The 19,531-nt window shown below is 63.4% G+C and overlaps 11 protein-coding genes across 11 annotated transcripts in view; 6 read left to right on the forward strand and 5 right to left on the reverse strand.

Annotated features, from left to right (window-relative positions):
* On the reverse strand, window positions 1-891 carry STXPM-2 (syntaxin PM). Its single transcript, XM_005770166.1, has one exon. The coding sequence runs from the start codon at window positions 845-847 to the stop codon at window positions 83-85; it is 765 nt and encodes a 254-aa protein (XP_005770223.1). The 5' UTR covers window positions 848-891; the 3' UTR covers window positions 1-82.
* A 1,450-nt stretch (window positions 892-2,341) lies between these two features.
* On the reverse strand, window positions 2,342-2,874 carry EMIHUDRAFT_209773 (hypothetical protein; the record flags this gene model as incomplete). The annotated part of the gene is made up of 2 exons (XM_005770167.1): window positions 2,342-2,645; window positions 2,864-2,874. 2 exons carry the CDS (start codon window positions 2,872-2,874, stop codon window positions 2,342-2,344), a joined length of 315 nt encoding a protein of 104 aa, XP_005770224.1.
* A 678-nt stretch (window positions 2,875-3,552) lies between these two features.
* On the forward strand, window positions 3,553-4,677 carry EMIHUDRAFT_102487 (hypothetical protein; the record flags this gene model as incomplete). The annotated part of the gene is made up of 1 exon (XM_005770168.1): window positions 3,553-4,677. The coding sequence occupies one exon, from the start codon at window positions 3,553-3,555 to the stop codon at window positions 4,675-4,677; it is 1,125 nt and encodes a 374-aa protein (XP_005770225.1).
* A 640-nt stretch (window positions 4,678-5,317) lies between these two features.
* On the reverse strand, window positions 5,318-6,430 carry EMIHUDRAFT_102488 (hypothetical protein; the record flags this gene model as incomplete). The annotated part of the gene is made up of 2 exons (XM_005770169.1): window positions 5,318-5,509; window positions 5,756-6,430. The coding sequence occupies 2 exons, from the start codon at window positions 6,428-6,430 to the stop codon at window positions 5,318-5,320; spliced, it is 867 nt and encodes a 288-aa protein (XP_005770226.1).
* A 668-nt stretch (window positions 6,431-7,098) lies between these two features.
* EMIHUDRAFT_209776 (hypothetical protein) lies at window positions 7,099-7,575 on the forward strand (the record flags this gene model as incomplete). The annotated part of the gene is made up of 2 exons (XM_005770170.1): window positions 7,099-7,156; window positions 7,331-7,575. 2 exons carry the CDS (start codon window positions 7,099-7,101, stop codon window positions 7,573-7,575), a joined length of 303 nt encoding a protein of 100 aa, XP_005770227.1.
* Window positions 7,576-7,755: 180 nt separating this feature from the next.
* On the reverse strand, window positions 7,756-8,549 carry EMIHUDRAFT_436297 (hypothetical protein). Its single transcript, XM_005770171.1, has one exon. The coding sequence runs from the start codon at window positions 8,531-8,533 to the stop codon at window positions 8,009-8,011; it is 525 nt and encodes a 174-aa protein (XP_005770228.1). The 5' UTR covers window positions 8,534-8,549; the 3' UTR covers window positions 7,756-8,008.
* A 4,160-nt stretch (window positions 8,550-12,709) lies between these two features.
* EMIHUDRAFT_421745 (hypothetical protein) lies at window positions 12,710-13,874 on the forward strand. The gene is made up of 2 exons (XM_005770172.1): window positions 12,710-13,163; window positions 13,238-13,874. The coding sequence occupies exons 1-2, from the start codon at window positions 12,814-12,816 to the stop codon at window positions 13,683-13,685; spliced, it is 798 nt and encodes a 265-aa protein (XP_005770229.1). The 5' UTR covers window positions 12,710-12,813; the 3' UTR covers window positions 13,686-13,874.
* A 1,172-nt stretch (window positions 13,875-15,046) lies between these two features.
* EMIHUDRAFT_209780 (hypothetical protein) lies at window positions 15,047-16,418 on the forward strand (the record flags this gene model as incomplete). Its single annotated transcript, XM_005770173.1, has 3 exons — window positions 15,047-15,574; window positions 15,722-16,059; window positions 16,130-16,418. 3 exons carry the CDS (start codon window positions 15,047-15,049, stop codon window positions 16,416-16,418), a joined length of 1,155 nt encoding a protein of 384 aa, XP_005770230.1.
* A 320-nt stretch (window positions 16,419-16,738) lies between these two features.
* EMIHUDRAFT_209781 (hypothetical protein) lies at window positions 16,739-17,104 on the forward strand (the record flags this gene model as incomplete). The annotated part of the gene is made up of 1 exon (XM_005770174.1): window positions 16,739-17,104. One exon carries the CDS (start codon window positions 16,739-16,741, stop codon window positions 17,102-17,104), a length of 366 nt encoding a protein of 121 aa, XP_005770231.1.
* A 143-nt stretch (window positions 17,105-17,247) lies between these two features.
* Window positions 17,248-18,550, reverse strand: ECH15 (3-hydroxybutyryl-CoA dehydratase). Its single transcript, XM_005770175.1, has 3 exons — window positions 18,031-18,550; window positions 17,897-17,967; window positions 17,248-17,815 (listed from the first exon to the last, which is right to left on the reverse strand). The coding sequence occupies exons 1-3, from the start codon at window positions 18,503-18,505 to the stop codon at window positions 17,480-17,482; spliced, it is 882 nt and encodes a 293-aa protein (XP_005770232.1). The 5' UTR covers window positions 18,506-18,550; the 3' UTR covers window positions 17,248-17,479.
* A 97-nt stretch (window positions 18,551-18,647) lies between these two features.
* EMIHUDRAFT_451323 (hypothetical protein) overlaps window positions 18,648-19,531 on the forward strand; it is a gene marked incomplete at its 3' end in the record, with an annotated part of 2,361 nt that continues 1,477 nt past the window's right edge. The window contains exon 1 of the mRNA XM_005770176.1: window positions 18,648-19,443. Coding sequence (XP_005770233.1) covers window positions 18,670-19,443 — 774 coding nt within the window. The 5' untranslated portion in view covers window positions 18,648-18,669. The remainder of the gene's footprint in view (window positions 19,444-19,531) is intronic.

The following is a 19,531-nucleotide window of genomic DNA, read 5'->3' on the forward strand; positions in this document are numbered from 1 at the left end:
GAGAGGAGAGAGCGTGGTCTTAAACGACGTCCCACCGCCCCCCCCGCGCGCCCCCGCGGCCCGCGAGACTCCGCGGCGACCCCTACAGCGCCACCGCCGCCACCACTGCCAGCACGGCAAGAGCGATGAGGATCGCCTTGGCGATCTTCCGCCGCTCCGCGCTCTTGCTCCTCGCTGCGGCCTGGAGGTGCTTCGTCCCCGCCTCCACCCGCCGCGCAGCCTCGGAGATGCTAAGCTCGACATTATCGAGCACTGCGCCATGCGCCTCGACGAGAAGGCCCATCGATTCGAATAGCGCCTGCAACTCCACCATAGAGCTCTCGAGCTGCGCAACCTGTCTTTCGTGAGTTGAGAGCCGCGCCTCGCGCTCTTCAGCGGCAAGGAGTTCCTGCTTTGCGGCGGCGCACGCCTGCTCCAGTGCACCACCGCAGCGCTCCGCCGCATCCCGCCGTGCTGCTGTATGGCGGCGCTGTGCATCCTCGAGCTCGCCAAGTGCCTCAATCAGCCGGCGCGAGCAGAGCCACTCTGCCGACCGCAGGATGCGCCGCTCTGTCTCGGTGGCGGAGGGCGAGGCGACGGCTAGTCGGAGCGATTGGATGTCGCCGACAACGCCGCGCGCAAGCCCATGCAGCTGGCAAACTTGCTTCTCCAGCAGCAAGTCGCAGCCCGCCCGCTCGACGCCACTGGCGCAGCCGAGCTGCTCGGCCTGCGTTCGTCTGATGTCGACGAGCATTTCGGTCAGAGCGGCGAGGCGCGCCATAGCTGCATGCTCCGGGAGCGCCTTGCTCGAGACCTGGCACCGATCAGGACTCGAGGGAGAGCTTCTGTGCCGCGACCGGCCTAGCATGGCGAGAAAGCCTGACACGCTACGTTGCCGGTTCGTCGACCGCGTCAGCCGGGGACGCGTCCGTCGGACAAAGTCTGTTCTCAGTTTTCTTTTTGAGAGCGCCTTCGTTGTTAATAGTACAAAGTTTTCTTTTTCAAGAAGAAGCACGCGGCAAACGGCCTCTTGTCCTCGGCCCCAGTGGGGGGTGCCCGCGCCGCCTAGCTCTGCGAACGGGCCCCTCCACCCTTCACGTGCGGATCATGTAGTCCCACAATCGCAAAAACAAAAACAACTCTAACTCTCACAATCGCTGTCGTGGGATCGTTTGTCATGTGAGCACTTTTGTTTTCTCTTTTTCTAACGTGTGGGAGCAGTGTGCACAATAGCATGGTCCACTCCGAGTGGACCGTGTGCGTGCCTGTCGGAGCCGCTCAGAGTGGCTTGCTTTGTTGTGTTGTCGACCTGTGGGATGTGCGTACGCCCTTCGCCTCGGGGTTGCAGTCGGTGCGTGACCGTGTGTTGCGTAAGTATGTACCTGGACGTGCATTACGAGGTCAAGTGCTGGAACCTCTCATCAAGTCGACGACGTCGGGGAGAGGGGCTCGTGGGACAATGGTGGCAGTGTGGCGTCTCGGTGGGCCACCTCTACGCTCTACGGGTTTGGAAACACGCTGGACAAGGCGTTGACGGCGGTCGTGGGGTGCAAGGAACAAAAACAAAATCTCTCTCTCTGCAAGGAGCGTGGCCGTCACTCAGGTGGACGGACCGCTCGACCACTCGACTGGAAAGGGATGGGTCAAAGACCACGCGTATGGAGACGGGTGGGTCAAGAAGAATACAGGCTGGAAGTGGACGGGGGCGCAGTACTACGACGCGAAGTGGGTCAAGAAAGCCATAACGCGGCTGGTGCTCGTGGAAACTTTGGGTGGCATTGCGCCGCCCACCAAGCAGTTCCTCCACGTGTTCGCCAAGGAAGGTAGCGGCGGGCACCAACACGGACCGGACGGTGTACGGGGCGGCGTCGGCGAGCGCCTCCTCCTTCGTCGTCCACCACACGCAGCAGATCTCCATGGCGGCGGTGGCGGGCGACGCCGAAAACATCAACAAGCAGGCGCGCAAGATGCGCACCAACTGGGTCACGAACAAGACAACAAACCCTTCGACCACAAGAACGGCCACGGCTACGTCAAGGCGCATCGCGGTTTCTACCACGACGCGATCTTTGTCAAGCGCAACAACTTCAACCTGCTGCTCCACGAGACGTTCGGCGGCGGCTTCTCGCCCACCGCCGTTCTCAAGCTGCGCCGCCTCGCGCGCAAAGTCGCGCGCGGCAGCGTCGACCGCACGGCCTACTCGCCCAAGTACTCGCTCTCTTTTATGTCCCACCATGCAGAGCGCATCTCTCTCTCTGTTGTGCGAGGCGTGAACCGCGCCATTCGCTCTCACCTGGCAACCCTGTCTGCACGTCTCGCGCGCGCGTGAACAGGGCTCCAGGCCCCAAATGACGTGTGAGTGTTAGAGTTGTTTGGTATTGACCATCATAGACGACGCTTTCACCGGCGCTCCCGCCTCCGCGTTGGCGTCGTGCGCGGCCTTGTCCGCTGCCTGTCCCCGCAACTTGAGCTGCCCCTGCACGGCGACCATCGCGTTGGCGGTCTGCGCAGCAAGCTTGGCCGCCTTCGCCGATCTCTCTCGCTCTGCCGCCGCTGCCGCGTCCACGGGGCGGTCCGTCAGCGGGTCGTCGCGCAGCCGCCCGTCGGCGTCGGCAGCCTCAATCATGGCAGCGTCGGCAGCCTCGCTCATACGGGAGCGCAGAGACCTGAAACGGTCCGTCGACGAATTCGAAACGCCCGCCGAATTCGAAACGTGCGCCGCTCCCGCCGATCTCCCGCTAACGGACCTTACCCGCCTGTAACATCTCTTTAAGGTATTGCTAAAAATCTCGAACAAGCAAACGGCGGACGGCTTCTTGCGCTCAGCCGCAGTGGAGGGCGCCCGTACCGCCTAGCTCCGCGGACGGGCCCCTCCACCCCTCACGTAAGGATCATGTAGTCCCCACAATCGCTGTCGTGGGATCGCTTGTCATGTGAGAGAGTGCGTTGTTGGAAAGTTCGCTTTCTCTTTTCACACAGGTTTTTGTAAAATTCTCTTTTTCGCACAACACTGGGCGAGGCACTATTGTGACAAACAAAACAAAACTTGGCATTGCTAAAATCTCTCTCTCGATTGTGTAAAATTCTCTTTTTCAGTGGTGTACCTGTGTTAGTGCCAGTGCGCGCCAGTCCCGTGCCCAGTGTTGTGCGAGGGAGTTTTGTTGTAAAATTCTCTTTTTCGCACAACACTGGGCACGGGACTGGCGAAAAGAAAGAAAGAAAACAGACAACCCAAGGGAGGGATGGGAGGACGGCACGCCGCCACCACACAGGGATTTTAAGGAGAGGTGTGTGATGCGCTAGCCGTCGCCCACCCTAGGGAGTCTGCCTCTTCCTATCTCTCTTCGCAGTCTCTCGCCGCTTCTCGCTGCAACCTTCATGCCACCTCGCGGTCGTCCCACTCTCGTCGTTCTCTCCCTTGTCACTTCCTCCTCTGTCGCGTCGTTCTCTTCTGCCTCGTCCTGGCGAATAAATAAATAAAACGGGCACGCCTCGTCCTGGCGCGCACTGGGGGAAACCGTGGTTAAATTCTCTTTTTCACATTTCAGCCCGCGCGGCATTTTCACGTGTGGGATGCTGGATGCGTCACCGCAGGAGCCGCTGCTGGCCACAGGCAAAGGCTGTGTTCTCCTCAGTGACCACGCACTCAAGCTGCGGGCCTTGCGGATAGTGGCCGCGCTGATAGGAGTGAACGCCTGCATCCTCACGCTTCTGTTTGTGATCGCACGCACTTATCCCTCCCTCCTCTCGGCCGGGCTGCTCGCCCTCTCCTTCGGGCTTCGACACGCTGTCGACGCGGATCACATCGCCGCCATCGACAATGTCACGAGGCGGCTTATCGCCGACGGGAAGCAGCCGCAGCTCACCGGGCTCTGGTTTTCCCTCGGTCACTCCTCCGTCGTCGGTATGATCTGCGTGGCGACCGCCTGCGGCGCGGGCTACCTTAAGCACAGCGGCGTCTTCGAGGGCGTCGGCGCGGTTGTCTCGACGGCGGTGAGCGCCTCGGTCCTCTTCCTCATCGGCTTTGTCAACCTGCTCTCGCTGCTCGCTGCGCACCGCTCGAGCGCGAGCGCCGGCCACACCCACTCCACCTCCTTCATAGAGCGCTGCTTCCCAAAGCTACTCGAGGCCATCGACTCGCCCGCAAAGATGGCCGGCCTCGGCTTCCTCTTCGGCCTCGGCTTCGAGACGTCGAGCGAGGTTGCGCTGCTCGCCCTCTCTGCCATGAGCCCGGCCCAGGGCATCCCGCCCGCGTGCACGCTCGTGCTGCCGCTCCTCTTCGCGGGCGGCATGTCGCTCATCGACACGCTCGACGGGCTGGCCATGTCTTACGCGTACCGCGCCGCCGCGCGCGCGGGCAGCCGCGCAACCTTCAACACGTACCTCACCGCCGCTTCGTCCTTGATCGCCGTCGCCATCGGCACCATCGAGCTGCTCGGCCTTGCCCAGCGCGAGTGGGATATCCGAGGCGGCGTCTTCTGGCACCTCATCGCCACGCTCAACGCGAACTTTGAGATCATGGGCTACAGCATCATGGCCTTCTTCTGCGTCTCGATCCTCGCTGCTGGAGTGGCGTGGACCTGCCCAATGCGCGGCTGCGTGGTGCCGCCGCCGGACCTGACGGCCGAAGACAGCTCAGGCTTGTCGTCCGCCGGATTCCACGCTCACGCCGGTGGCGCCGAGGAAGTCCGAGCGTGACACATTATTATTCTGCCTCTGGCGGCGCTACGGGCCCGCAGAGATGTGTCAGTGTTTCACATTTCGTCGAGAGAGCGACGCGACGTCCTCTGTGCGCGCGTCTCAGTATATACGTAGAGTTAGAGATTCGGAGTTTTAGATCGATCGGTGTGTTAGGAGACAGTCAGTCAGACCAAAAAGAAAGAAAGAAAACGGACAACCCAAGGGAGGGATGGGAGAGGACGGCACGCCGCCACCACACAGGGATTTTAAGGAGCGAGGAAGGAGTATCATCAAGGGGTTTTATGAGACAATACTCGCCGCCGCAACGCGCGCAAGACCAAAAAGTTAGTCCCAAGCTGAGACACGTATATTCGGCGTGTCACACCCCGACGCACACACCATGACCACACTTTGTCTTTGAAAACAAGTATCTGCAGCGCAAAACATACTGACCGGCGTCACTGGCTTGCGCACAAGAATTAACGGTACGGGGTCGGGCCGCTCGCAGACAGCGCGAGTTCGACGGATGAGACGCTGAGAGATACGTACGACTAACAAAGAGAGACCAGCGGGAGAAGGGAGCGGAAGCGCACTTCGGCTCGGAATACTGTACCAGGCTGACCGGGAGAGGTACGTAGACAAACCCGGCCAAATCCCCTCACTCGCCCTTCTGCTTGGCAGCGGCGAGCTTGGCGCAGTGGTCCAGGTACATCTTCGAGGTGCCGTGCAGCGCGTCGAGGATGCCGAGGTGGCCATAGTTGCAGGTAAACTTCTGGTGGTGGAAGTCGTGGAAGTCAGGCTGCTCATCCGGACCAAAGTGCCACGGCAGTCGAAAGCCCGAGTGGTGCACCTGCGTGCCGATGACGGCGGTGACGATCCACATGAGGGCGAAGAAGACGTGCGCGTGCGCGACGATCAGCCCGGCGCCGAGCGGCACGATGTCCGAGAGGACAAACTCGATCGGGTGGCAGTAGATGGCGACGAGCGCGATCGGTGCGGTGAACTCGTGGTGCTTCTTGTGGATCTTGGCGTACAGCGCCTTGTGGTGCAGCGCCCAGTGCGAGTAGAAGAAGAGGATCTCGTTGCCGATGATGACCGACGCGAGGCAGAGGCAGCGCTCCTTGTGCGACGGGAGGCCCTCGTCGACGCGCAGGAAGTGATCCGTCTTGAGCGAGGCGTACACGAGCCCGGTGACGATCGGGAAGGCGACAAAGACAAGATTGCCCACCATGTTGAGCACCGCCTTGGGAAGCTTGTGCGGGTCGACGCGCTTGTTCGGCTGTACCTTGGACACCATCAGCTGCTTGAGCGCATCGGGCGTGGCGTACAGGTCGAGCGGCAGCATCAGCAGGCCGTGAAACCAGTAGGTCCCGGCGAACGCCGCGCACGCGATGACGGAGAGCCCCTTGAAGAGCGAGCCAAAGGTGACTGCAACCCAAGGGAGGAACGCGGCCCACGTCGCCGGCGTGACGGACTGGAAGGCGTAGGTGACGATCCACGCGATGGGCGAGCTGCCCATCGCAAACACAAAGAGCCAGAACTCAAACGTGGCCGCCGCCATCTCGCCCGGGTCGGCGTCCCACGCCTCAGCCATTGCCTGCTGCATTGGCTTCGCCGTCACATTGGTCGCGTCGATGAACGGGTCGGCGTGGCTGGAGAGCTGCTGCTCCTGCTGCCGCGCGTAGAGGCTGGCACCGACAAAGGCGGCCGCGAGCGTGTTGGCGATGTCGTACGCGCGCCAGGTGGACAGCCAGTGCTTGATTCCGCTCATGGTTGTTTGTGGGGCGCGGCGGCGCTGCGAAAACGCTCGGCGAATGCGACTTCCTTGGAAGTTGGCACGTCGCCTAGATAGGAGCACGAGGTTCAACAAAAGCGAGCCGTTCGAGTCGAGAGCAGCTGGCGCCCTCCGAGGGCCGGTCGTACTTCGGTTGTATGATACTGCCAGCCATGAGGTCCTCCATGTGAGCTGTCTGTGTGTCGCTCCAGCGAGCGTGCCGTCCGTCATCTCCTGTCTTGCGTCCACCAAAACACCTACCTACCTAGCAGGTAGCGCTGGTGTCCAGTCCGAGCCTGACTGTTCTTCACCTTCCTACATACACAACATGCACATGCACAACATGCACATGCACATGCACATGCACATGTTGTGCATGTGCATGTCGAGAGAACTTTGATTTGATTGATGGGTTCGTGCGTTCGTCGTACCACTCGTCTCTCTCTCTCTCTCTCTCTCTCTCTCTCTCTCTCTCTCTCTCTCTCTCTCTCTCTCCCACTCGTTGGACGTTGGGAGAGAGATTGTTTTGTGACGTTGGTCGTTGCGGTCTAGGTTGCGGTGGGTTTGGGCATGGCAGGTTTGTTAGGAGACAGTCAGTCAGACCAACTTGCGACACATCTCTTGTAAAATTCTTTTGGTGTCGGGCTAATGAGGGGAATCTAGAGATGCTCTGGGAGAAGTTTGGCGTTGACAACGCCCGTCAACAGTCAAAAACCGTCGATTGTGCGCTTGCAAATTGATTCCAGGCAAGCGTGCCTGCCGCCCTCGCCCGCACCCCAGAACGACGTCACAACGACCGCCCCCGCGCACACCGCCACACCGCCACTGCTCGGCTCGATCGCCCTGCAGCGCAACCAGTAGCAGTACTGACCGCCCTGACCGTTGGCCGCGCCGTAGGGATGTTCTCCAAAATCTTGGGCGAGTCCACTCTCATGCTGGCTGGCTGCGCTGGCGCGATCGCGATCCAGGCACAGCTCCTGTCGAAGGCCAAGGACAAGCCTGAGTGCGCAGCGGCTGAAGCCGCGAGGCAGTTCGAGATGCCCTCCGACGCCGAGATCGCCGCGATGGCCAACGCAGCTCTGTCCTTTGAGAGGACCCGCCAGCGTGGGGAGCGGCCAGCGCTCGTGCCAGCGTGCGACTGAGGTGGCGAGGGCGTGGCTGGCAAGCGTAGCTTGCCGCCGTTTGGTGTGCTTTATCGGGACGGGGTGTCAGCGACGGGCTGCGAGGGCAGCGCGCTTTGGTGCGGACTGTGTCGGTGCCACGAGTTCTCGCGAATGGGCACACCTAGCCGTGTTGCGTGTACTTCCGCTGATGCTGTCGCGTTGGGCGATGTAGAATAGTTATTGACAGAAGTACACATGAGCGACTATGCTCGCTTACGGGGAGACACACACAGACAAAAACGCGCTAGCCGCTACGCGCACAGAGCGGAGTCGAGACGAGAGAACACGTCGACTAAAACAGGTCCGCAGACGGTGCTCGTGCACGAGTGGCCTCTGCCTCGTCGATACAGACAGGCGACAAGCGGACCGGTGATCCTCATCGACAGCAGAGCAGCGGTTAATAGCACGCCGCTCACGCGGCGTGTGATCCAGTAGTGTCCTCGCGAAAGACGCCAGGGGCCTCTTCCTTGCAGAGCAAGATCGGCGCAATCGGCACCTCAGCGGTGGGAGCCTCGCTGGCTCGAAGCGGGCGGGCGAGTGGCAAGTCGAAGCGCATCACAGCGGCGCGTTCACGACGACGTGCCGCTGCAGCGGCGAGAACCATCACCAACATGACGGCGGAGACAATCATGTAGCCGCCGACGTGGCTCTGCTTCTCTTGTGGAGACGTCCTGCCCTCACTAGACGTCCTGCCCTCACTGCTGCCGCTCACTGCTGTACCCCGTGCCTTGATCGCAGTCGATTCAGCAAAGGGCATTGACATAAGCAGCTCGGGCGAGTCGAGCGTCTTCGACCATTTGGTGCTTCGGGCCACCGCCGTTGCATCTGGGTGAACGGCAAAGGTTTGTACACGTGGCTGCGGAGAGGCCGAGTCGATGGAGAGGGTGGTTGGGTGCGTGGCGAACCCTAGCGCGAGGGCGGACAGTGTCGTCAACATCGTCAGGTCCCTCCTTTGTCGGAAAGCAAGGCGGCTCGGATGTTGCCCGCCGGTCTCAAAAGGAGAAAAAAGTGTAAAAACAAAACCAAGGGAGTGGTAACTCCCAGCAGGAGAGGTGACGAGGGAACTGCAGGTAGTGGGGAAGGCAGCTTTGATCGCCATCCAGACATGCATGGGTGCGAAACAACGACAAGACAAGGTACGGGCAGAGGAGCGAGAGAAGAACATACTGTACTCGAGTACTCGAGTAGGACGGATATAGGGCGCCTGTTCACGGCATGGAGGGTGAGCCACGCTGAACGTAGAGACGAAAGGGAGGAAGGGGAAGACGACTCCGACGAGGACGACACGCCACTAGCAAGGCCCGTCGGGCGAGACGATCGAGGGGTCCCGTACCATGCGGAATCGACCCTATCAAGTGCTCAAGTGCTCAAGGCCCGTCGTCACACGTCAGCTGTCACGATGCACCCGAACGAACGAAGGGACCCCAGAGCGCCAGCATCATCGGTGGAGGTACAAGTTTCCGACACGAGAGTGGACCTCTGAGCAACGACATGACTTGGCGGCAAATGTGAAATGATCGGAGTGGATGTCAGAAGAGTCGTCCTTGCGCGAGGGGACAGCTTGATAGACTCGAGGGGCCAAAGTACGCCGCGACGAGAGCGGAGTTACGCCGAAAGGCGAGAGAAGCAGCGAGAGCAAGGGATCGGGCAGGCGTCGTCGTCGTCGCAGCACAACGCAGAGGAGAGCGACGCGCGACAGAGGAGGAAGCGACAGGAGAGAGAACGACGAGAGTGGGACGACCGCGTCCGCGAGGTGGCATGAAGGTTGCAGCGAGAATCGGCGAGGGACTGCGAAGAGAGATTAGGAAGAGGCAGACGCCCAAGGGTGGGCGACGGCTAGCACCACACTCCTCTCCTTAAAATCCCTGTGTGGTGGCGGTGTGCCGTCCTCCCATCCCTCCCTTGGGTTGTCTGCTTTCTTTCTTTCTTTCTTTTCCCTGCTGTCGCGGTATTTCTTCTGCTCGCGGCTTTCTGTCTGAGGGAGGGTGTAGAGGATGTAGAGTGTAGAGCGCTGTAGAGCTGTAGAGATGTAGAGCGCTCTGGAGCGCTGTAGAGCTGTAGAGCTCTACATCGGGCGCGGGACGAACTGCGTGCGTTGTAGAGCGTTGTAGGGCGCGATTTTGCTGTAGAGTTTGTTGTAGAGGCTCTACAACCAACCCGCCGGGAAGGCAGTGACTCAAAGAGGTCGAGTCGCACTAATGGGATGTCTCCGAGCTTACTAGAGCTCTGATGGACGGCCCTGACTATCCCTGACACACACAGAGTCACTCTGATGGCACACAACACCCCATAACTGCGTCATCACCAGCCTGCCATGCGTCGCCGGTGCCGCATTCATCGCAGTGCTTCTTTAGCAGGCGGTGGACTGTCGGCGGCGAGGACGGTCGCATTTGCGCAAGGCGAGGCGAGCATTCAGACGCGTTGCATGCGCCATGACTCGCGCCAGCGCGTGCGGGAGCTCCTGGCTGAGCGTTGAGTCCAGGCGAGTTGCGCTGGCCACTATCGCTACGCCGAGCCGAGCTGACGCGCCGAGGCGCCGGCCAGTCGCAGCCGTGAGGCATGCCACAGCAGCAGAGGCACCTCCCAGGCATGCCACAGCAGCAGAGGCACCTCCCACCCATTGGGCGGGCAGACAGAAGGCCAGGGCAGCACTGGCGAGTGCAACGCGCCTCATGTCGGAGAGCGACCGTGCCTCGTTCGCCGCTCATCATGTAGAGTTTGTTGTGATCTGTGGTCTGTGAGGGTCCGCCCGCAGGCGCATTTTGTATACCGAGGCGGTGCCCGGTGCCGAACCTGTCGGACCTTAAGACAGCGTTGTAGATCCCTGGGCGAGGGTGGTGGAGAGGGCGGTCCGGCCGGCGGCGGAGCAACCACCTCCTCCCGGCGTGCCGGGAGGCAGGATGTCATCCCCCGTGATGTAGAGTTTGTTGTAGAGATTTCACGTTGTAGAGCGCCTCTACATCGCTCTACAACGCACGCAGTTCGTCCCACGGCGGATGTAGAGCTCTACAGCTCTACAGCGCTCTACAGCGCTCCATCCAGAGCGCTCTACATCTCTATCTACAGCTCTGAAGCGCTCACACTCACATCCTCTACACCCTCCCTCAGCTGTCTGTATTCTGATAAATTGCCGTTCTTAGGTTTAGGCGGCTCCGGTGGCTTGCCTGTCTTATTAGTGCTAGCAGGCGCCAGTCCGCACCTGTCTCCTGTCACCTGTGTGAGGCTAGCACGCGTGTGTTAGTGCTAGCACGCGCCAGTCCGCACTTACGGCACTTGGAGCACTTGGAGTGCAGTCATTAGCCTCACATCCAGGGCCGGGGAGCTAAGAAGCGCACCCAGCGGGCCGGATGATCGGGATCGTTACTAGAGCGCGCCGCCCGCAAATTCTTTCCTCGCTACCCAACGCGGCCAAAGGATATCCACCTCGAGAATGTCGAGAGAATTCTTTCGGCTTGTATCTTAAGAATTCTTTCGTCGTCGCCGGCAAGACACGTCCAGCTGTGGGCGCGCTGTCAGAGCACTACACGAACATGCGACACCTCCACCGTGCCTTCGCTCGCGCCCGCTCCACCCTCGCCTCGACGCCGCTGGACAAGCCGCTCGAGAAGCCAATCTTCTTCGACATGTGCCACAGCAACAATGCGGCACGTGTGCGGCTTTGGATGGCACTCAAGCGCCCGGGCGGGATGGGCCACGCGATCGAGAGCCGGATGCTCACCTACCCCGACCTGAAGAAGGCTGACTTTGCGGCTGTCAACCCGCTCAAGAAGGTGGCGTGTCCTCCCCGCCGCACGCCGTCCGTCTCCCGAACGCACACCGCCCTTCGCCGCACGTTTCTCCAAGGTGCCTGCGCTCATCCTGCCCGACGGAGCGCCCGTGTTCGAGTCCAACGTCATCCTCTCTTTTCTCGAGGACAAGTACGGCGACGCCGGCCCGAGACTCACGCCGCGCACGCCCGAGGGCCGGGCGGCGATGGAGCTGCTCTGCCGAGTGCACGACCTGTACATCGCGAGCCCAAACACGACCGCGCCCGGCTTCTCGCACTCGCAGGGCGCCATGTACCTCTCCTACGGCTGGCACGGGCCCGAGCGGGGCATGGACCTGCCCACGCGCGCCGCCAAGATTGCCGAGATCTGGAGGCGGCTCTGCCGCTCGAGAGACGGAGCACAGGCGCAGTCATGCGTGACGGCGTCGGCTGTGAACAGGCAGCTCTGCTGGCTCGAGGCGGAGCTCGAGGCGAGCGACCGGCGGCGGGCGATGGTGTCGCGGCTGCACCTCGACAAGTTCACGCGGGACCCAGACGCCGCCGGCGGGCCTCACTTGCTGGGCCAGGCGCGCCGCGTCCTCTGCACCCGAGTGTGCACACCCACGCGCAGAGAGCCGTCGACCTCACCCTCTCCCTTGCCGCCCTCGCCCTCAGCTCACTCTCGCCGACCTGACTTGGTTCCCCACCTGTGTCTTCATGGAGGCGCGCGCCGCTCGCTTGCCCCGCCCTCCTTCCGCCAGCCGGGCTCACCGCCCCCTCGCCGGCGCAAGCTCTCAGCTCTCCCTTGCCTCACCGCCGCGCCAGTTCATGCTGCCTCGCTTCTTCGGCTGGCCGCAGCTGTTCGACCCCGCCGCCGCCGACCCGGCGCCGACGCCTTTCCCGCGCCTCGCGGCGTGGTACTCTGCGATGCGGGCCGAGCCCGCCGTCGAGGCGGTCCGCGCCGAGATCTGGGCCTATTGGGAGGAGATGGAGGCGGCGGGCCAGTTCAAGCCCATCGTGGACGAGATCGCGGCCAGCGCGGACCCCACGCTCAAGCTCACCTACGGGGTGCGGCCCGCAGCACTCTGCGCCCCGACGCGCTGCGACCCATAGACGCACCACGCACACGCGCGCCCGCCCGCCCGCCCTCTCGGACTCGCAGGTGCCGCAGGCCGTGCAACTCAACTACCAGCAGCCGCCGCCCGCCGGCAAGGGTACCGGCAGGTACATCAACCAGCCCGACTTGGGGGACGTCGTGGACGAGCATGTCGCCGCAGAGGTGGCGCGACGAGAAGGAGGGAGAGAGGGAGGTGGCTGGGTGGCAGGGGCGGAGGCAGGGGCGGAGAGGGGAGGAGGGAGAGGGAGGAGAGAGAGAGGAGTGGAGAGAGAGAGAGAGAGAGGAGAGAGCGCGCGGCGACGAGCGGGTGCGCCGTCGGGGCACCGACGCGGTCCCCGCCTCCTCGCAGGTGACGATGCGCGACGCGCGCGAGCTGCACCCGCCCGCTTCGCTCGACGCGCTCGGCTTCGCGCTGCAGTCGTGGCCGACGAAGTGCGACGACTTCGAGGACGACGACGCGGTGGTGGCGACGTACTACGGCGAGATGATGGACCTGGTCAAGGCCGCGTCGGGCGCCGAGCGCGTGTTCATCTTCGACCACACCGTGCGAGAGAGCGGAAACACAAACCTCAACGCGGCGGCGGGCGGCTCGGCGGCGCCGGTGCCGCGCGTGCACTGCGACTACACGGCGTCGGGGGCGCCGCGGCGGCTGCAGCAGCTGGGCGCCGAGGGTATCTACTCGCGGCTGCGGGGGCGGGTGCTCACGTGCGGCAGCGCCGAGGCCGGCCCTGTGTAGGAGGGGCAGTCGGATTGAGTGTCGGTGTGGCCGGGTCCTGTAGGCCGGAGGACGTGGAGGAGCTCGCTGCGGGCCGCTTCGCCTTCATCAACGTGTGGCGCTCGATCGACGACTCGCACCCGGTGATGCAGCAGCCGCTCGCCGTCTGCGACGAGAAGTCTGTCGCGGAGGAGGACCGCTTCACCTACGAGCTGCGCTTCCCCGACCGGACGGGAGAGAACTACTCTCTTCGCCACTCGCGCGCGCACCGATGGTACTACTTCCCGCGGCAGACCAAGGACGAGTGCCTCGTCTTCAAGGTGTACGACAAGCGGGAAGACGGGCCTCGCTTCGTCTTCCACACCGCCTTCTCCGACCCGAGCTCGCCGGCGGACGCGCCCCCGCGTCGCTCGATCGAGGTGCGCGCGATCGCCTTCTTCGACCCGCCCGAGCTCGAGGAGCCCGTCGATGCGATGCGGACAGCCCAGGGGGAGCCGTTTGCGGGGCGGTGACTGCCAGCAGACGATGCCAGTAGCACGGCGCGCCGCCCCTCCTGCGCGCTGCTGCGAGGCCGAGGGGGCCGATGTGTCCACACTCCAGGCGGACCGCGCGCGCATTTGATTGTACTCTCAGAACCATGATCCATGTGTGTATCGGTCGGTATGTTGTATTGTTTTTTCTCTGTGTCGCATACTGTAACTAACACATCTCTCCCACACCGCCGCCCCCACCCCCCAGCGGCTGCCTCTACGGTACTAGTGGCTCTACACGTCGTACACGCCCCTGTGTGACCCCCGACATCCACAGAATATCGTACGCTGGGAGGCAGAGCACCTGCGAGACGTGCAACGTCTACGACGACGCGATCCCAATGTCACGAGGCTCCGCGGCGTGACCTCAGCTTCGTGTTGCCGAAGGACGCCTCGTAGGACGAGTACAGTGAGAGCCTGCCCGTCTGCAGCGCCAGGAAGCGCGCCGTGGGCTGCTTGACGATGTAGAAGGGCACGAAGCCGGCCGCGCGCAGCGATGTGAGGATGATGCGATACTCATCCCACATGTCGTCGTCGCGAAGCTCGAGGCTGAGGGATAGCTGCCGCACCTGCCGGAGGCTGCCGGAGTTGATTAGGTTCTTGAGCGCCTTCCAGTCCAGAGCCGCGTCGAGGTATAGCCTCAGCAGGTCGACCTTGCTGTGCTTGTTGGACGCCATGATTGTCTTGAGTGTCATCACCGGATAAGACGAATTCTTCTGCTCTTCGCCCGCCACCATCAGACCGTCATAGGTTGCGAGGCCAAGCGGAACTAGTCGGTGCTTGGGGCCAATCTCGCGCGCCGACCCGCAGCAGAAAGGGTCGAAGGACATCACAGTGCAATCGAAGATAGGACTTTGAGTTGAGACGGCGGCAGCGGGGGCTGACCACAGCTCGCCGGGTCTCGTCGCCAGTATGGGCCGCCACGGCTCGCCTGGCTCGTCCGGGCGCGACGATAGGGATTTGTCCAAGCCAAAGTCTCCACCCTGATCAAAAGTGTACACGACACACTTTCCCTCACCGCGCACGAGCCCAGGGCAGTAGGCAGCCGGCGCGCGTTCGTTTGGCGTTGAGCTGGGAACCGCTGTGATGTTTGGACAGATGCGCGAGATGGGGCCGGTTTGGGTCTTGTTAGCAAACATCCTCATCACCCCGATCTTGCACTTCTTGCAGCCTTCGTGAGCCCTCCCCTTTGCACCGGCCGTGTCGGGGAGCACTGCCAGTCCGCTGAGGACGAGCACGGTCGCCGTCGTGGCACGCATGGCACAGCTGGTGATTATGGACGTGGGACGGACGAGTCTCGCGGAAGCTCGCGCCCTCCGCCCAGCGCCGTCGCGTCTCATCGCATGGCTCCTCGCCGTTTCGAGATGGACAGTGCTTCCGGTGGCAAGTTCTGGGAGATTGAGGCGGAGGGGAAGAGAACGACGGTGCGATACGGCGCCCTCTCAGCGTCTCGCGCCCGCGTGCACAAGAAAGAGCATGCGTCCAAGGCCGAGGCGCTTGAGTTTGCTGCGGACCAGATTCGGAGCAAGGAGCGAAAGGGGTACGCTGAAGTCAAGCCTGCGCCAAATGTCAGTCCGCAGAAGAGCTCACCAGAGAAGAAGCGGCGCTCCTCGCCCGCCGTCGAGCCTGCCACGGCCAAGAGGAAGAAGACTCCGGCTCCATCGGGCGCGGTCATCTCTGACTGCACCTTTCTGCTCACGGGAACTCTCTCGGTCAAGCGGAGCGAGGTGGAGGCAGAGATCTGTCGCCACGGCGGTCACATTGGCACCATCTCAAAAGCTACGCACCTGCTTTGTGGCGAGGATGGCTATGGGACGAAGAAGCACCAGGAGGCAGAGAAGAGGGGTCTGCCAGTCGTGACAGAAGAATGGGTGCGAAGCCTGTTCTCTGGCGGCGGCAGTGGCGCTGGCTGCAGTGGCAGTCGCGCAGGCCGCGGCAGTGGTGGTGGCGCAAGCGGTAAATGCAGCTGCGGCAACGTCCTCACCGCCGACAGCAAATTTTGCAGTCGGTGCGGCAAGGAGGCGCCAGAGCAGCCCGCAACCTGCAGCTGCGGAAACCTCCTCACCGCTGACGCCAACTATTGCAGCCGGTGCGGCAAAAAGGTGGCAGCTACCGAGGGCCCTCCTGCGGCGGACGACCTGTTCAAGCCAGTTCGAGTGGCCCTTGGCGGCGCCGACAACAAGGAGTTGATGGGGTCGGCGACCTACACGCTCGAGGAGGTGGGGCTGAAAGACGGCTCCAAGCTCGAGGTGTTTGCGCGGGCCTGCTGGAAAAAGTACCTCGAGAACGCGTTTTCGAAGCACCGCAACCGCGGGAAAGGCGCGGCCCGAGCACCGCCGTGGCGAGTCCCGTCACAGTCCCTCACAGCGCTCGCTGACCGCCCTGTTTTTCCCTCACTGACGCGCAGCGGGAGATGCATACGGCAGCCTCGGCTACGTCCAGCGCTGCACCGACTCGTTTGAGCTGGCCGCAGGCACCTTCCCCCACAGCAACACCCCCCGACCCCACCCGAAGAAGGTTCTGCAGCCATTCGAGGAACAGCTGGATGGGTGTGAGAAGGAGGCGGTCGATGCGTTGCGGAAGGCGTTTGCAAAGACTAGGCCTGACGCGGCGCTGAGCGCCTCGGTGGGCGACGACGAGCAGATCGGCGGCTTCGTCGCGGTTGGGCGGCTTGGCAGCGGGTTTGCGTTTGGGGTCGTCTTTGTGTCCGATTAAGGAGAGGACCTCTTGCGTTCCGGACTGTGAGGCAAGCCCGCTTTAAGCTGTGCGCGCTGCTGAGTTTCCTATCCCCGCGGGTCGTTTTCTGTGAAACCGGCAGCCGCCGACATCCCACCACCTGCGAGTTCCGAGAGTAGCGGCCCCTCCCGCTCCCCAGATCCGGCCAGCACGCACACCTCCACGTCCAACCTCGCGCGTTTCCTGAGCGCGACGCGCTTAAAGAATGCCGAAACGAAACAGACCGCCAAGGGAGGGAGGGGAGGAAAGAAATGCAGAAAGAAAGAAAACAGCGCTCGCTGGAGCCAAACCGCGCGTTGATGTCGGCCAACCTTCTTGCGAGCAAGACCATCCCACTGTCGCGACTGCTCGGCGCACTCGCGCTGCTGGTGAGCATACTCGGCGGCTACGGCCTGCTGCTGCACGCAAAGTGGCAGCTGCTTGAGGAGGCGCTCGCTGGCAATACTGCAGGCCACGCGGCGCAGCACCTGCTCTTAATCCCGCTGCTCCCAATCACGGCGGTGGTCGCGATGGCGCTCGTGATCCCGCTCTTTGTTTACGTCGGCAACTACGCCGCCTTCGCGTCGTTGGCCTTGCCCCGCCCCGACCACTACGTGCAGCTCCTCTTCCGTGTCTACCGACAATGGCTCTCCGCGGGAGGCAAGCTCAAGGACAAGGACCTGTGATGAAAGAGGCAGACCCTTGCGGATCGTCGGTCGGTGGCACCTCACACACCTCTCACCTGCTGGAAATGACGCGCCTGAGGCATGACTGCGTTTTCCTTTTTTGTGATTGTCGTGTGGCGCATCGCACCCCCCCGGCCGAGACCGCTCCTGTATCATATTAATATAAGACCGCACGATCTGAGGGCACGCGATCTCTCGCGCCACCCACCTCCCCCTCTCGGCGTCTCTGTGGCATCTCGTGTGCTTTCACCCGGCGGACTCTCTGGGCGGCCTCTTGCCCCCCGCGCTCGCCCCGAGGCTGAGACTGCAGGGGGCTGAAATAAAGTGTCGTTCTCGCCCGCTGGGGGTCGCGACGGGGTCGACCGAGTAGTCGACTCATCCCAGATTGGGCGGGCGGTCGCTCGAGCACTCCTCGTAGCCGGCGAAGGAGGGCGGCGCGCGCGGCTTGGCCGTCAGCGCCCTCAGGCCCTCGAGGTAGTCTGCCGTGGCGTAGCAGTGCGCCTGCGAGTCCGCCTCGCGCCAGAGCGCCGCCTCGAGCCCGCCCTCCTGCCGCGTGCGCAGCGTGCGCACGCAAGAGCGCACCGCCGCCGGCGCCTGCGCCGCCATCTGCGCCGCAACCTCGACCGCCGCCGCCTCGGCGTCCTCGTCGAGCGAGGCGACGAGCCGCTCGCGCAGCGCCTGCTCCCCGCCCACGACCTCGCCCGTCAGCATCTGAGGCCGCAAGCGGAGGACGGCGGGTCACAGAGCGGCGTAGGAGGCAGCGGTGGCGGCGGCGTGGCGAGGAGAGCGCACCATTCTCGCCGCCACCTGCTCGCCCACCGCCAGCGGCAGGAAGTGCGACGTTCCCATGCCGGGATGGATGCCTACGAGCTCCAATGCGGGTGTCTACTACGAGCTGCGTCACGACCGTCGCCACCGGAACAAACCGAGTCCAACAAATGTCACGCCCATTTTGGCGGCGGGTGACGCGACACGCACGTCGCAGGCGAGCGCGAGGCCGAGGCCTGCGCCGATGGCGGGACCGTTGATGGCCGCCACCGTCGGCACTGGCAGCTTCCGCACCGACAGGAAGCGCTCGTAGAACCGCCTCATCACCGCCGTGTTGCGCCACGCCGAGTCCTCAGCGCGGTCGCGCAGGAACTGGAGGTCTCCGCCCGCGCTGAAGGCCTTGCCAGCGCCGGTCACGACGACGGCCCCAATCTCGTCGCACCTGCCGGAGAGCTCGGTGATGGCTTCGGCAAACGCGTCGCCCATCTCCGCCGTCATCGCGTTGAGGCTCGAAGGCCGGCTGAGGCGGAGGATGGCGACGCGGCCGGCCGTCTCGATAAGCACCGGTGGCTGGTCCACCGTCGTTGACAGGCGGCGAATGTGACGACTTGCGGAAAGGCGGCGAACGAGCATGCTGCTGCTGCTGCTGTTGTTGCCTCCGGTCCACGCGGCTGGCAACTCCGCGACTCGGAGTAGCCGTCGCTGGGGACCTCAGGCCCACTTCTTTTTCTTTCCCGGATTGTTTAAAAAAAATCGCGGATCACGCTAGGTGGAGGCCGGCCGAGGGTGCGAGCGGCATGTCCTCTCTCGGCGCCCGCGGCGCCAAGGCGTACAACGGCTCCGCGCCCTCCAACTACGTCGCCGGTCTCGGCCGTGGCGCCACCGGTTTCACCACCCGCTCAGATATCGGCCCAGCGCGCGCCACGGGCGAAGAAACAAACCTGTCCGAGTCGAACTTTGACAAGTTCTCGGGGTACTCCGAGTCGCTCGCGCAGGGCCTCCCCTACGACGACGACGACGAGGTCGCCGACACCGTCTGGTCCGAGGTGGACGCAAAGATGGACGAGCGGCGGCGCACGCGGCGCGAGGACAAGCTGAAGCAGTCGCTCGACAAGTTCCGCGCGGTGCGGCCAAAGCTGCAGCACCAGTTCGGCGACCTGAAGCGCGAGCTGCAGCTCGTCTCGCGCGAGGAGTGGGAGACCCTCCCCGAGCCGGGCGAGCACCGCAAGTCGCGCGCCGCCGAGCGGCGGAACGAGCGGTACATGCCGACGCCCGACACGCTGCTCGAGAAGGCGCGGCTGGAGCAGGAGGTGCACAACTCGCTCGACACGAGGCAGATGATCAACGGCGGGATGGAGACCGTCGTCGGCGGCTCCGCCACACCCTTCCCCGGCTCGGCTGGCTCCGCCACCCCGTTGCCTGGCGGCGCGACGCCGCTGACGGACCTGAAGGCCATCGGAGCGGCGAGGAACTCGGTGCTGTCGGTCAAGCTCGACCAGATGTCGGACTCTGTGTCGGGGCAGACGGTGGTGGACCCGAAGGGCTACCTCACCGACCTCAACTCGGTCAAGGTCTCCACCGAGGCGGAGATTGGCGACATCAAAAAGGACCCCGCCTCTCCGCCCGCGCCCTCCCTCGCCCCCCCCCCCCCCTCCCCCG

This window comes from Emiliania huxleyi (genome assembly GCF_000372725.1).
Source record: "Emiliania huxleyi CCMP1516 unplaced genomic scaffold EMIHUscaffold_40, whole genome shotgun sequence".
Classification (NCBI taxonomy): domain Eukaryota; phylum Haptophyta; order Isochrysidales; family Noelaerhabdaceae; genus Emiliania; species Emiliania huxleyi.